Raw genomic sequence first — 14,206 nt, 5'->3', positions numbered from 1 at the left:
TACAAAGTGACCTACCTTAGCTGTGTTTTAGTAGACTAATATTTTGTAAAATACAGTCACATTTCAATTATTATTGATTATATATTTATATAGATTATTGCTATTTAGATATAAGTTCTGAAACTTATTTTTCTTAAAACTTATAACAGTAATTAAAGAAGTAAAGCAAACAATTGACTCTTCTAGTTACAACCTTTGTACTGGGTTGCTGCTTGACATATGTTGCTAAGCCTTTTAAAATTTTGCACATGGAGGATATGAAACAAAATATTTTTTTTTATGTTTGATGTATACAGTTGAATAACCAAAAAATCACAAATCATTACACTATAATTTATCAAGCTTAGTAACTAAGCTGTATTTCAGTCTAAAAAACCACGAAATTTCGAGCAGACTAAAAACACAACCTACCTCCTTGAAATCTTGGTTTGAAAGAAAGAAAGAAGTGGCATCCAAACGTAGTAAGATGGCTGAGAAAGCCACTAGGGGGAATTCTGAGCTTTCGATTGGTTATTCATGTCATATATAGAAGTAAGTGCATATGAGGGAGTGTTTTCAAAAATGGAAAAAAGATGGGTGGGGTGCCATTGTGTTTGATTTATTATATGAGCAATATCTTAGCAAATAGAAAAGATAAGATGTTCTTATTTTATATTAAAACTCGTAAATATTGGTAATTTCAGTTCCTAATTCATACAAAACTATATATTTAGTATTTTGACATCACAAAAATCTAATTTGAACCAGTTCTGCTTTCAACATACCACATGACACATAAAAACCGATGTTTAACTGAGTTTTTTAAATATTTACTTTTAAATTAAGAAATTGAGTAATGTATAATATTAAAATTGGAATTATATTCCACAACTTCTATCATATTTATGGCTGCTGCAGGTCCTTTGTTTGTGGAAAATGTTACTGCCAATTTTCATCCTCTAACCCTTTCCAGATGGGTCACAGGTGAAAGGCCATGTCCTCATGTTTGTTGACTCACACTGAAAATTTTATTGAACTACTTTTCATGAATTTATATTAATAAGTTTGGTATTAAACTGTGAGGAGTTTTGAGGCATTATGTTGTATAGTATCTCGAGTTATGCAAACAGTCTTAGTAAAGAATATTAACTAGTCTCATTCCAGATAAAATGTCAGCTTCATGAAAAGATCTAGAACCTTTGGAGGACAAAACTGCAGAGACATGAGAATTGGTTGTGTAGAATTGCTTGAAAATGTCAACTTCTATGTAAAGGTCCATGAAATTAGGAGAACCTTGGAAGAAAGGCTCATGGCCTGAAAAGAACAAATAGATTACAGGCCTACAAATTGAAGTAGAGAAATGTACAGAAACCAGTTGATGCATAAAACTGCTTCAAGTATGAGCAAGCGTATAGAATAATTTCTGTTTGTAGAGTCGAAAGACAATGTGAAAGGTAACCATAACACAGCTTGTAGTTTCCACTGTTCAGAAATGTGCAAAAGTGAGCAATGGTGTTATAAATCTCATGAAAATCAAAAGTGAAGAATGGGCATTCACTGAAAGAAGAAATAGTCAAAATAACAGTGACTATGATATATTACTAAACCAAACCAATCACAAATGACACTCAAAATCATTCAAAATTGAAGAACAAATATAAACACATCTGTTAATGGTAGTGCCAAATTTAAGTATGAAGTTAATTTTAAGTGCAAGTGCTTATGTGGATCTACTCTGCATGGAGGATGTGTCACCCTCCTATTGGTTGCAGGCCATTGCTGCATGATGATTACATCATATACTAGTGCAGTTCACGTTAAAACACGATTTGGGTGGGAGGTTTTTAAAGGCAAAATCTCAACAACAGGCGCACAATAAACATCTACTGTGTCTAGAGAGAGAGAGTTAAGTGGATCATTTCGGAATTAATGTTTATCCATTCTTACTAGGTTGTGATAATGTCTTCATTTTTCTTAATTCAGTATAATATTAATGTTTGATATTAATTTTTTCATATTGGTATTATAATTAGATGATATCCCTTTAAAATTTTAGTTCTGTTATCAGAAAATATCTTTAACCTTTTGATTACCATTATATTTACCCACAGTTTTTGCACTGAATCACACTTTTTAGTAATATGTTATTTTTTCCACAAATCATTAATATATTATCAAGTTTAGTTTAATATTAGTTGACAATCCCAGGGGCTATGCTGACAGGTGCTGACACCTCATAAGAGGTTTGGCTGCCTCACTGGACCTAGAAGAGAGTTCCGTTACTTATGTTACCAGTGGCCTTCTGATTGGATTCTGTTTTGTTTTTTCTAGCTACACCATATGGTAATTTTTTGTTTTTTCCAGTAGTCTCATTTCTTCTGGATGTTGCACTTTTACCTTACTAGTGCAGAGAGGGTTGATATACTGCCAGTTTTTTTTGGATTTTATAGAGAGACTTTTCCTGTGAGTTGGTCAGCTTCCAAAATTAGCATTACCTGTGCATGGTCTGATGTATATATCAGGGTGGTAGTCTTATCATGCAGTTTTGTTGCTTTCTGCTCTTTATCTGTGGACCAGCCATTCTTAATTGTATGCATTAATGTCTGTGAGTCAATCAGAAATATTATATTGGTGACACTGTCTGTGTGCAGTTCATTGCTTTCATCAATTCAGAGGAGAGCTTGTTATATGGCTTCGAGCTCCATCCCTGTGAAGCTTGAATGCTTCATCGGACTTATGCACAAGACATCTAATGCACAAACAGCTCTCTTGCTAACTGTGGCTATGATTACAGGTGAATGTTTACTATGGTCTTTAAATAGGTGCTGACAGGCTTTTCATTCATCATCCTCTGCCCAGTCTCTACATCTTATATTTAGACCAATTTTAAAACATCACAGTAGCACAGATATTTATTCCACATGGTGAAGTATCTCAGTGGAGCTTTTATTGCACCAGTGACTATTTCCTGAGGTGCCTTTACTTGTTTGGAACTGGAATGTCTCATTTGAATAGGGAAATGGCTTGATAATGGAATGCATTGTCATTACACTGCAAGGCCTTAGTGAAGAATTTTGCTTGTAAGTGCTTGTAAGCAAAGATGCTGAGGCTTGTGAGTTGTAATAGAGCTTTGATGGAATTGGCTGAAGTTTGTCCCTTGACCAATCATAAACAGGTATTTTCTATCTTTTCAATATTATCTAGCTGTGTAGCACTCATACAGATCATTGGTATTGCATAATCTAAGAAGGAGCAGATAATATTTTGATAGACCATAAGCTTGTGATCTTCTTTAGTTCTGTTTCCTGATGTAACTTTCAGTGCATTTGGTAGCTCTGGTTATTGTGTTGAGTAGTTTGTCAAAAGCTACCCCCAGGTATTTCAGTATTTCTTTTAGAGGGATGGCAGTTCCCATGAAGGATGGTAATGATTTATATTCATCTTCATGTCAGATGTTTAAATTGTGGAACATGGCTGTGGCTTTGGCAAGATTGATGACCATTTGTGTGTCATTGCACCATTTACTTCTGCTGCTAAAAAAGGGATGGATCTTGCTTTCAGTTTCAGTTTTGCTAGAGCTTTTACTGTACACTAGCATCTTGTTGACAAAAGCTAATACAGCATATGGTGAGACTGTTAAAACAGGCAAGATCCGTGGTGAAGATATTGAAGAGGACTAGCAAGAGTGGTAATTTAAAACACGTAAATTGTTTTAGATATAATGTTAATGGAGACTTTTATAATTCTTTCTTACAGAGGATGGTAAACTTTACACTTTTGGTGAAGGAGTAGGAGGTAAACTTGGATTACCTGAGACGCTTCTCAAAAAGAACACTAGACCACAATCAGTATCAGGAATTCAAGGAAAAGTAGTTTGGGTATCCTGTGGTGGAAATCACACTTTGGCATTAACAGGTAGTATTTTGCCAAATTTTGTAACTTATAACAGAAACCATATACACAGATAATAATTCCTAATAGATAATCTCTTCTCCACTGAGTAACTTATTCAGTATGAGACAGATCTAACATCATGGTTCTGTGCACATGGTCTCAATGAAAAAATTCCAAGTACATGCTAGGTTCACATGGCTCTCTATGCAGGTAAAGACAAGTGATCTAGATGCTGTGTTGTACATCTGTATTAAGAAGTGTCCTCTTGTGCTCCAGCTAACTCATAATTCATGAACTTGTGGTAAGCCCTGCTTGTGTGTTCTATATGGTGTTTGTTAACATTCTACAGATTCTTTTAGATGTGTATCAGGTATTACTAACCAAGATGTAAAAATAATAATTCTTTAGCAGATTTTTGAAGAAAAATGGTTCACTGCAGGCACTTCAGATTATAAAATGTTACAGTATTTCTCATTAAAATATAATATCATTAGCCAAATAATGTAATTATTTCTTTATTTTGTGTATATTTATTATCAAGTCAATATGTCATTTACATAAAATAACTATGACAAAGGATCGTTTGGTCCTTAAAAAAATTACATTTTATGAGAGATTTGCTTAGTTTTAGTCTTATCTCTGAAAACTTTTATATTTCTAGTAAAATAATGAAGAATTCTCAGATATAATTCAAACCTCAATCTATAACAACACCATTATCATACAGTATTTTACAACTTAACAAATTGTGCATGTTCAAAGTAAAAACAAATTTTGACCCTTGTGAATAACAATGCATTTTAACTGTATAACAGTTGTGAAATATGGAAACAGGTAAACTAATTTCAGTAAAGGATAGCAAATCTTTACAAGAAGCAAAATGTGTATGTGAACTATTCTAGATCAAATTCCATAAGTTAACATATGTAAACCAATAACCGTGTAAATATTTCATTAAATCACATTGCAAGACTGGAATTCATTTTCGAGCATGTGCCTGTCAAAATCTTGCTCAATGAAAATTATGTCCAACACCACCACATACATATCTATCTACAACTGAATGCGTCAATAGCCAGTAAAGCAAAATAAGTGATTCAGAGTTCAAGAGTTATTATTTACCAGATCAAGAGCAATTTACTAAGGCATTATGCATCATAACATCCATTTTATAATACATTATTAATAGTTTGTAATATATTTGTTCAATTCATTGATCTGAATGTTTATTTTTATATTCCTTATTTACAACCTTCTACTTATGATCTCTGCCATAACCTAAAACATTTGTCATTGATTTTGTCTGCCCTAATAATCAGTACATTTAGTATCATCAGTGTAATCTTTGCCTTAAGATTTGGAAGGACTTGAAATAGGTGCAAAACACTTTGAGAGCTTGAAAATATAGTAATGAAAGACCTATATATGTTTAGCTAAAACATGTCATTGTTATCATACTTATTCTATGAGTTATATACTGCTGCATCCATTAAAGCATCTCCATTAGATTTTTTGTGTTATTATATATTGATTAATAATCGAACTTTATCTAACACCACACAATAGTATATCTTTATAAAAGTGCATGGTTTGTTTACTGTAAGCAGTGTCTATACTGTCTCTAAAAGTCTACATAGAAATGGAACTAGAAGGTAATGTATGCATCACACAGTTTAATACATTACTGAAATGAGCAAGGAAGAATTGATGTTCAATAGATTCTTAAAACGTTTATTTTCCATGAAATAAATCTTTATTCAAATTCTCTAGCTATTTTTTCAACAAGCATTGAGTGATCCATTAAGAAAATAGTTATATACTCCATCCATTTTCTACGAAAATATAATTAGTATAAAGCTTCAATAATGTTCTATTCTATATAAAGAAATATACATCTTACAATTTCCACCCACATACACTGTAGATCAAATTCCCTCAGCTATGGTTTTTCACTAGCTATGAATTAGTAATTTTTGGTTCTTGTTAAAAGATAATTAAACCTCAGTGTTATATTTTAAGATACTCATGTGTTTACTCACCAATGGAGAACCAGGCATATCAGATAGTTACCCTGTGTACCTCACCCTGAAACTGGTAAAAGTAATGGTATATTCTTAGCATGTTTGATTACTTCATCAAATGTACCAAAGCCTATCCTTTAGTGAACACTGTAATGCAGTATTCTGCTGAATGTTTTGGTTGAACAGTGGAGCACGTCAAGGGATCCATACAGAACAGGAACTAACTTTAACAATCACTTGTGTTGGAGGTGGTAAAAACACATATTTCACTATATCATCTTCAACCTTATGGTTTAGCAAAATGGGTAGAACAGACTGTCAAGCAGGTGCATCTTAAGTTTACAAATCCTGAGCGAACCAACTGAAAGACAACCTACCTTACCTCATGATTGCACAACTGAGTAACAGTTGGCTGGTTGTTTTTCAAGTTTTCTGATGTTGGTATGACAAGTACAGCTCTTAGTAGATCTAATGTATGGCCCTCCACACACAGTTCAGATATACTGCTGTGTCCATAGGAATGTGTGGCAGAGAAAGACCCTTGTTCAGAAACTGAACAATTATTTTATTCTCCTGAAGAAGAATATTCAACTATTTGAAAGTGCTCGAGTTTTTGGTCTCGTTTTGAAAATAATGAACAATTACTGCACCTTACACTAATGTTTCTCTACCATATAGTTTGGAAATTAAGTGTTATCATTCCCATGATTAATTAACTGACCATCCAAAATACTTGTTAAGCAAATTAATCTCAGCATGTATCACGTGAAAAATGTAACTCACAGGGCTGTCAACACAAGATATGGAACAATCAAGTTAGATCCAAGTTGTTTACATGCTGCCGAAGATTGCCATAGCCATACTCAATGACTTGAACTTTCATTCTGCTATATTTTGCCATAACATCTCATTTGACGTACTACACCTTACAAATTTATTGATTCAAAGCTTCATGTGCAGAACACCATCACTTTTACAACAACTTATGTATATTCAAGATGCTCAAGATGAATATTATTGTGTCGTTCTAACAGACCAGTTTCATATTCTGTTCTGTGCTTCTGTTGAACAGTCTTAGAGTTCAAGAAGCTCTGGCCATTACGGCCTATAAACCAAAATCAAACTCAATGAATAATTCCATTAATTTTCTTCTCAGAATTTTATAAATAATTGATCAGTATAGTGAGTTAAGTAGTGATTCTGCATTACACATTGTACAATACTAAAAGACAGCTAGGACAACTTATGTCATCATAAAAAATCCTAGAACATAAACATTGAGTATCCCAATTGTCAATGACGTCTGCTAACTTAGATGCACCAATAAAATTTATGTTTTCCAAGCACTCAAGTGAGTGTTAGTGTAAGTTTGCATGAAGAAACTTTATGAGTGATCTTGTACTTTAGCGAATGTGCTGCATTGCAGTGCTGGGTTGTGTCTGTGGGTCTAGTAGGTCTATATCAGTCAGTATTAAGTGTAATAAGGGAATTTTGGCTTATCATAACATAAGAAATTGACATGAACAATACAAGTCTTGAAAAAATGTTTCATTTTGCTAGATTTAATCAGTTATTTTTTGTTTTTTCCTGATGTCTTGGGTTTTCTTACTCTTAAATGCCAGTACTGGCATGGAAAACTCAGACAGGATGCTGTTCTGTGATGATGAAATTTTTGTGTGACCCTTATTGCTTCTACGACATTAGATTCTTTGTGTATGTATCTATATAAGTTTTAATTTAAAACTAAAAATGTAATCTAGATGGGGAATTGTGATAGGAATGATCATTTGTTCTGATATTTTACTATGATTATTTTATCTTCACAATATCCTTGAAGTTGATGTTGTGCTTACCAAAGAAGTGGCACCTGAAAATCATACATGTGTTCCAGAGCATAGGAAGAGCAATTAATATTGGTTTTTGCTGTCATGGCTACCACAGTTACCACTAAATGGTGACATCGTGTATTACAAATATGTAGACATGTGTGTGTGTTGATGTACATAAAGTTGATAAGTTATATTTAAACCATTTTTAATATGCAAATCAGCAAGTCATCTCATAACCACAGTTAATCTCATGTTGTAGTAGAATAGTATTTATTAGAATTACATTTTTACATTGTTGGAGTTTCTTAAACAATGTGATGCCACTGAAAACTGATAATTTTTGCGAGTGGTTATGTAACAGCCTGGCCCGGCATAGCTAAGTGATTAGGGTGCTTGAATCACAACCTGAGGATCGCTGGTTCAAATCCCTGTCCCACCAAACATGCTCGCCTTTTCAGCCGTGGGGGCATTATAATATGACAGTCAATCCCACTATTCATTTGTAAATAAGATTGTTCAGGTTCTGTCCTTTTTGTTATCCCTCTCTGTATCTTATTCTGCTTTTCAGATGGGTTTGGTCAGTTTCTCTGTTGGGGGAGTTGATTTATATCATATAGACATCCTTTCGATACTGGATCAAAACTAACACTTGTCATGCTCAGGACTCAAAGTGGTTCTAGGTCTCTTGAACTTGAGGTGAAGACGGTAGGATCTTCATCCTACCCCCACATGTGTGTTGGTTCCCAGTAGCATGGGTTTTACATAAAATTGACTTTCCAAGTACAGTTTGTCGTGCCCTAACCACTCTACACCTAGGGGCACATGCATTGTTTTACCCACTTTTATACTTTGAGTAATTTAGTTACATATATATTTACATGGTTAGGACTGCTATCCTGCCACAGTTCTCTCCCACTTGGATGGCTCCTCTCTTTTTCTGTCCTTATCTACTACACATTTCACAGATGGGCGAAGAGTATACCTGGTTCAGTAGTGGTTCTCCTCATCAGATCTTTAGATCTGACTCTCTCATTTCCAGGGGTATCCATCAGATGCTTATTGGGGGGTACTTCTGTCATTCCCTTGCACTGATCCTGCCACGTAATAAATGTTGGATTCTAGTTAATCTTGTGAGCAGAGGGAAGTACCAGATCAGAAGTTATAATTTTCCTATACTGAAAATGTATTACCAACAGGTACTTCCCACCCTTCCTCCCCTCTTTCCTCCAGTGCTTACATCTTCTGCGAAACCTCGAGGTGATAGCTTGGTAGAGGCGTATAGATGGGGTCACATGCATCATGTGAGTACATCATGCTCGTAGTGGTGGAGAAGTGATGCATGATGATTTACATGAGAGACATGTTGGAATCATTCTATTCCAGTAGGGGGAGCAGAAGGCTTGTGACATGCATAAAGAAAAAATTCGCATATAGAGGGCAGCACTGGACGAGAATAGCTAATCTTGTGAGTGGAGAGAAGTACCTATCGGACATACATTTTCAATATAGGAAAATAATAACTTTTGTGGTCTACAAAATAATGGGATTTTGTGTCTTGAGTGTAAAATAGCATAAAATAAATTAACATACTAAGACAAAGACAATTTTAAGAATAAATCTACATCAAACAATTATTCTTGTATAATATAATCAAAGTTAAAGATAAACATGATAAAATTATCAATTGGTTATGTCTACAGTCAATTTTTATTTATCATGAAAATTAAAGGACATAAAAAAGAGGAGAGTAACACACTTCTTATGTTAGATTTTCAAAGCTGAAAAGGTTTTTACCATGTTTTTGTTTTTCTTAGCATTTTTTACTTTTTTCTCCAAAAACGACATTGATGCATCACCTTAGCTCCATATTCACTAACCACATTCAAGCTTTGATAGTGACTCCAAGAATCTACGTAGATATCTCATCAACATTATTGCCCCATTTGCATGTCTACAGTGAAATTCAAAAGCAAGGCTCAACACAATTTACAATACAATTTCTTAATACAATACAATTTCAATAAATGCTTAACCTTAACATAAATGAAAGAAAAATATACTCTAGATACAATAAATATATTGCATACGTCTGTAGTTCATGTATGTGATATGTAATACATTTATATGAAAACTATAAATTATTGATAAAAGGACATCCAATTTAGTTAAATGATTACAACTTAAGAGAGAGATCAAGTGTTGCAATTATTAATGATAGTAAAACACTTATGTGCTTGTCCTTGTACACTGTGGTATTTTCAGGTAAACTGAAATAATAAATGATGTAGGTCCATTTTATAATGGGAGGTTTGGCAAGCTAAACTGTGAAGTAATGATAAAATCCATTAAACTATCTGAGTCTATGATAAGAAATTAATGGACTGGAAAGAAAATGTGACACTCAATGAAAACAATCATTATTCAAACACAAACACCATATGTATAGTCATGTTAAATGCTGGACAGTTACCTTTGCTGGAGTTGTGAATTGATCAGATTGATTCAAGACTTATTTCCAAACTCATTGACTCACTTAAAATGATGTTCCACATTATCCAAATTTTATGTTACTGAGTTGCCTTCGTAATGACAGTCTTGCCCAGAACAACTAGCACTAGCCACAAGCTTTCCATTCAAGCATAAGAGAAGTTGTGACCTTCAGATATCATCTGATCTATCATTGGAAGACGCTGCAGTCGATCTCCGTGCACATTGTTGCAGCTTTACAGCTGTATCTTCCATGGGCACATCAACTGTCATCTCTAAGGGAATGACAAAGATCAAAAGTAGCTAAAATTATAATAATTTAACAACTTTCTTCATGACACGTTTATGAGGAAATGCACAAAATGAAAAATTTTGAAAACTTCTACATTAAAATATCTATCTTATGCTCTTAGAAATTACTGGTGCATTATAATACACATTTTAACTAGTGCAAATCCCAAATATACCATTTTTAAACCTAGAAACAACAAGCATATAGCTTTATATGTTCAGTACTCTACTTTTTATTTCAATATAATAGTGAACTCCTTCAAAGTTTAAAATACATACATCATGGAATGATGTTCAGTATGGACATGCATGTCTGCACTTCTAATGTAAGGCATGCATCCACTAATACATGGTGCTCATAAGGCTGTACATTGCAATAACTTGAAAGCCTTACACAAACCTTTATCCTCTGGAGTATTACATAAGAGTTTAAGCTTAGTGTGCTGATATGCACTCTTGATGTTAGTTCTGTTGTGTATTGTAGTAGCAACAACAAGCTTTTAAACAAACATTATATCCTTAATTAAATGACTTATAAGTTTGAAAAGGCATAATACTATGTAATTTATACTCTGTTAGTTGACACAAAGAAGATATACATGTTTACAAATAATATGAAGTAGACATTTTCCCTAAATATATCATGTAATATATGCTCAAATTGGTAATTTAAGATGCAAAGTACTCCTAATATAACAGGTAATATACTCCATTAGATAACGCAAGTAAATGATGAAGTATAAGATAGACATTTAAGGTAAGCCATTAAGTATTCAATATGAAGTGGAAGTTGTATAAAGTTGTAGCCACACATCAATATTTAAAAGTAATATATATTTTACTAAATAGCTTATAATAATGATCATAGTCACAGTTATGAATAAGTAATGTCTCCTTAACAGCAGCCCCCCAGTGGCACAGCGACATGTCTTTGGACTTACAACACTAGAAACTGGATTTCGATACCCATGGTGGGCAGAACACAGATAGCCAATTGTGCTTAATTACAAACAAACAAACCTTAACAGCTAAAGTAAAGCTGAAGTCACACATTAGTATCAACAGGTAATTTATACTTCACTGGTTAATATATAGTACTAGTCATACAGAAACACATACAGATCTTAATGTGTAGACCTGTGTAAAGTTGATGTCAAATATGAATATTAGTAAGCACTGTATTACTTTACTGGATAACATATAATACTAGTCATGCACAGATGATAATTATCTAAAGTCACATACATAATAAAAGTAACATGTATTTCTTTGTTTTTTGGAATTTGTAGTGTATAATGAAGAAATTAAACAATTTTGGAATAAAGTTAGATGCTATTCTTTAATTAAACACTTTCCAGCTGATGGCCGTCCCTACAGTTTTGGAGATGGAAACAATGGGCAGCTTGGTTTAGGTACCAAAGTTCTTGATGCTCCAACACCACAGCCAGTTAGAGGGCTAGAAGGACTTAAGATTGCCCGGGCTAGTAGTGGTGAAAATCACACTGCTTTCCTAACAGGTTTGTATGCATATCTTTTAGACCAACATTACTGATGAAGTTTTGCATTTTTATAAGTTGGGTGCTGATGACATGTGAAAGTTCTGTTATCAAGAAAGTTGATGAAAAAATGTATAATATACAATATTAAAAGTTTTAATATAGACAAGAAGTATAAGAATGTTCCATAAACTAATTGAAATTCAATAAATTCCTATATGTTGTTTTGTTGTATCATACTGATACTCAAAACTCATTTCTTTTATGCATGACATTAATAATTAATGATAAGTATTGGTATTTGAAAATTCTAATGTTTTTATAGTTATTTCACATCATATTTATTGGGTATTTTTTACTGTAAATTTATATTTATTATCAAATTATTGTTGTTTACAGTGGAATCCCAGTAATAATTTATTTATTCCAAACAGAGACTGGTCAGTTCTATGTGTGTGGTGATGGTCGTCATGGTAAACTTGGTTTGGTAGAAGGAGACTCAGAAGCTTTATCTAATCAGTTTTTTCCTACTTTGGTAACAAGATTCTTTGGTTTCCAGGTGCAACAGGTAAGATTTAAGAAAGAAATGTATTTTAAAGAACACTTGACTTTGGATATGTTCATGTAATCAGTGATTGGGATGTCTCTTTGTTCATTAAAATTGCAGACAAACAAATTCATAAGTAGATATAATTACATATACATTTTTATCTTTTTAGAATGTGAAACTAATGTTTCTATGAATAAGATTTAAGTGTTGGAAAAAAACTTTTGACCATGTAAAAACAGGTGTGTGTGTTACATTAGCAATATTTTAACTATTCAAGTTCTGTACATAAAAGAAATGGATTTAGGCATAATTTATGTATCATAAATACATTTTTATCTTTTTAGAGTGTGAAACTAATGTGGATTTAGGCATAATTTATGTATCATAAATACTTTTTTATCTTTTTAGAATGTGAAACTAATGTTTCTATGAATAAGATTTGTGTTGGAAAAAACTTTTGACTATGTAAAAACAGGTGTGTGTGTGTTACATTAGCAATATTTTAACTATTCAAAAATGGATTTAGGCATAATTTATGTATCATAAACCAAAGTACTGTTGATTTGTATCAAACTTAATTTTTTCATGGATCCAACCTTAATTATGACTCAGGAAAAATATATGTATTTAACAACATTTTGGAGTTTCACTTTCATCACAACTTTGTTTTGTGTTAAGAAACTTGTGGTTAATAAAAATAATTTTAAGAACTTAGGAGTGAAAGTAAAGAAGAATTTATAACAATATGTCAATCATGCCATACCCACTATATCTAGTGCCAATGAAGCCTTTTTTCCAATGCCACGGTTTGTCCAGCTGGCTGAGGTATAACAAACACAGTAGTGGTTAAGATGTTGTTTATAGAATTAGTTGTAATCAAAATTTGATCAGAGAAATAAAAAGCATGCTTAATACACTCCAGATAGCATTATCAAGAGAAAAATAAAAAAACTCTTCACTTGTTTGAAAAATATTTTAAACTATTTTTTTCTTGTATGTTTCTCACCTTTCAGTCTATCATTATTGATGCAAAACATGTGTAGTTAATTTCTACATTAAAAGTGCTCACTGACGTTAAACAAATGGTTTTAAGTCAGTAAAGCTATCTAAAACAAAAATACTCTAAAGAATAGTATTGTTACGACAGCTGAAGTCACGTGATGCTGCTGGCACATTGGCACTGGTGGCGTGTGTGAGGAGTTTCTCAAATGATCTTGAATTTCCTAGTTTGTTTGGGATGCCCTTTTATTTAGTATATAAGCCTGGCAAATAAAAGAAGAGATAGATATACAGATAGATTGAAAATAGAGATAATTGAGTCAAGCGAACAGTAGGCACTGTAAGTAAAGTGTGTGAATCATTGTGATTTATAGAGTGTGTTATAAAAGTTGTTAAGTGTATTACAAAGTTGTATGGAGAAAGAATAAACTAGTTTTAATTAAGAAAGGACTTGTATCACTGAAGTTCCTCGGAAAGAATTTATACCGGAAATTAACAAACGAGCAGATACTCAACAAATTGGTGTCAGAGAGTGGGATATAGAAAAATAAAAGATGGAATAGGAAGTAGCAAATCAAACTACGACTTAGCAGATTTGATGGCAGCAATACAAGAATGAGAAAAGAAACAAGAAAAGAGACAACAGCAATTGGAGGAAAA

At 32.9% G+C, this 14,206-nt stretch overlaps 1 protein-coding gene across 1 annotated transcript in view; it reads left to right on the top strand.

Moving 5' to 3' along the window:
* The window catches only part of LOC106461811 (X-linked retinitis pigmentosa GTPase regulator-like), a 150,846-nt gene that overhangs the window by 44,043 nt on the left and 92,597 nt on the right, over window positions 1–14,206 (top strand). The window contains exons 7-9 of the mRNA XM_022388887.1: window positions 3,736–3,894; window positions 11,860–12,018; window positions 12,432–12,565. Of these exons, the coding sequence (XP_022244595.1) occupies window positions 3,736–3,894; window positions 11,860–12,018; window positions 12,432–12,565 (452 nt within the window). The remainder of the gene's footprint in view (window positions 1–3,735; window positions 3,895–11,859; window positions 12,019–12,431; window positions 12,566–14,206) is intronic.

The sequence above is a fragment of the Limulus polyphemus genome, unplaced genomic scaffold, assembly GCF_000517525.1.
Source record: "Limulus polyphemus unplaced genomic scaffold, Limulus_polyphemus-2.1.2 Scaffold1036, whole genome shotgun sequence".
NCBI lineage: Eukaryota > Metazoa > Arthropoda > Merostomata > Xiphosura > Limulidae > Limulus > Limulus polyphemus.
This window is presented reverse-complemented; position numbering and strand designations above follow the sequence as displayed.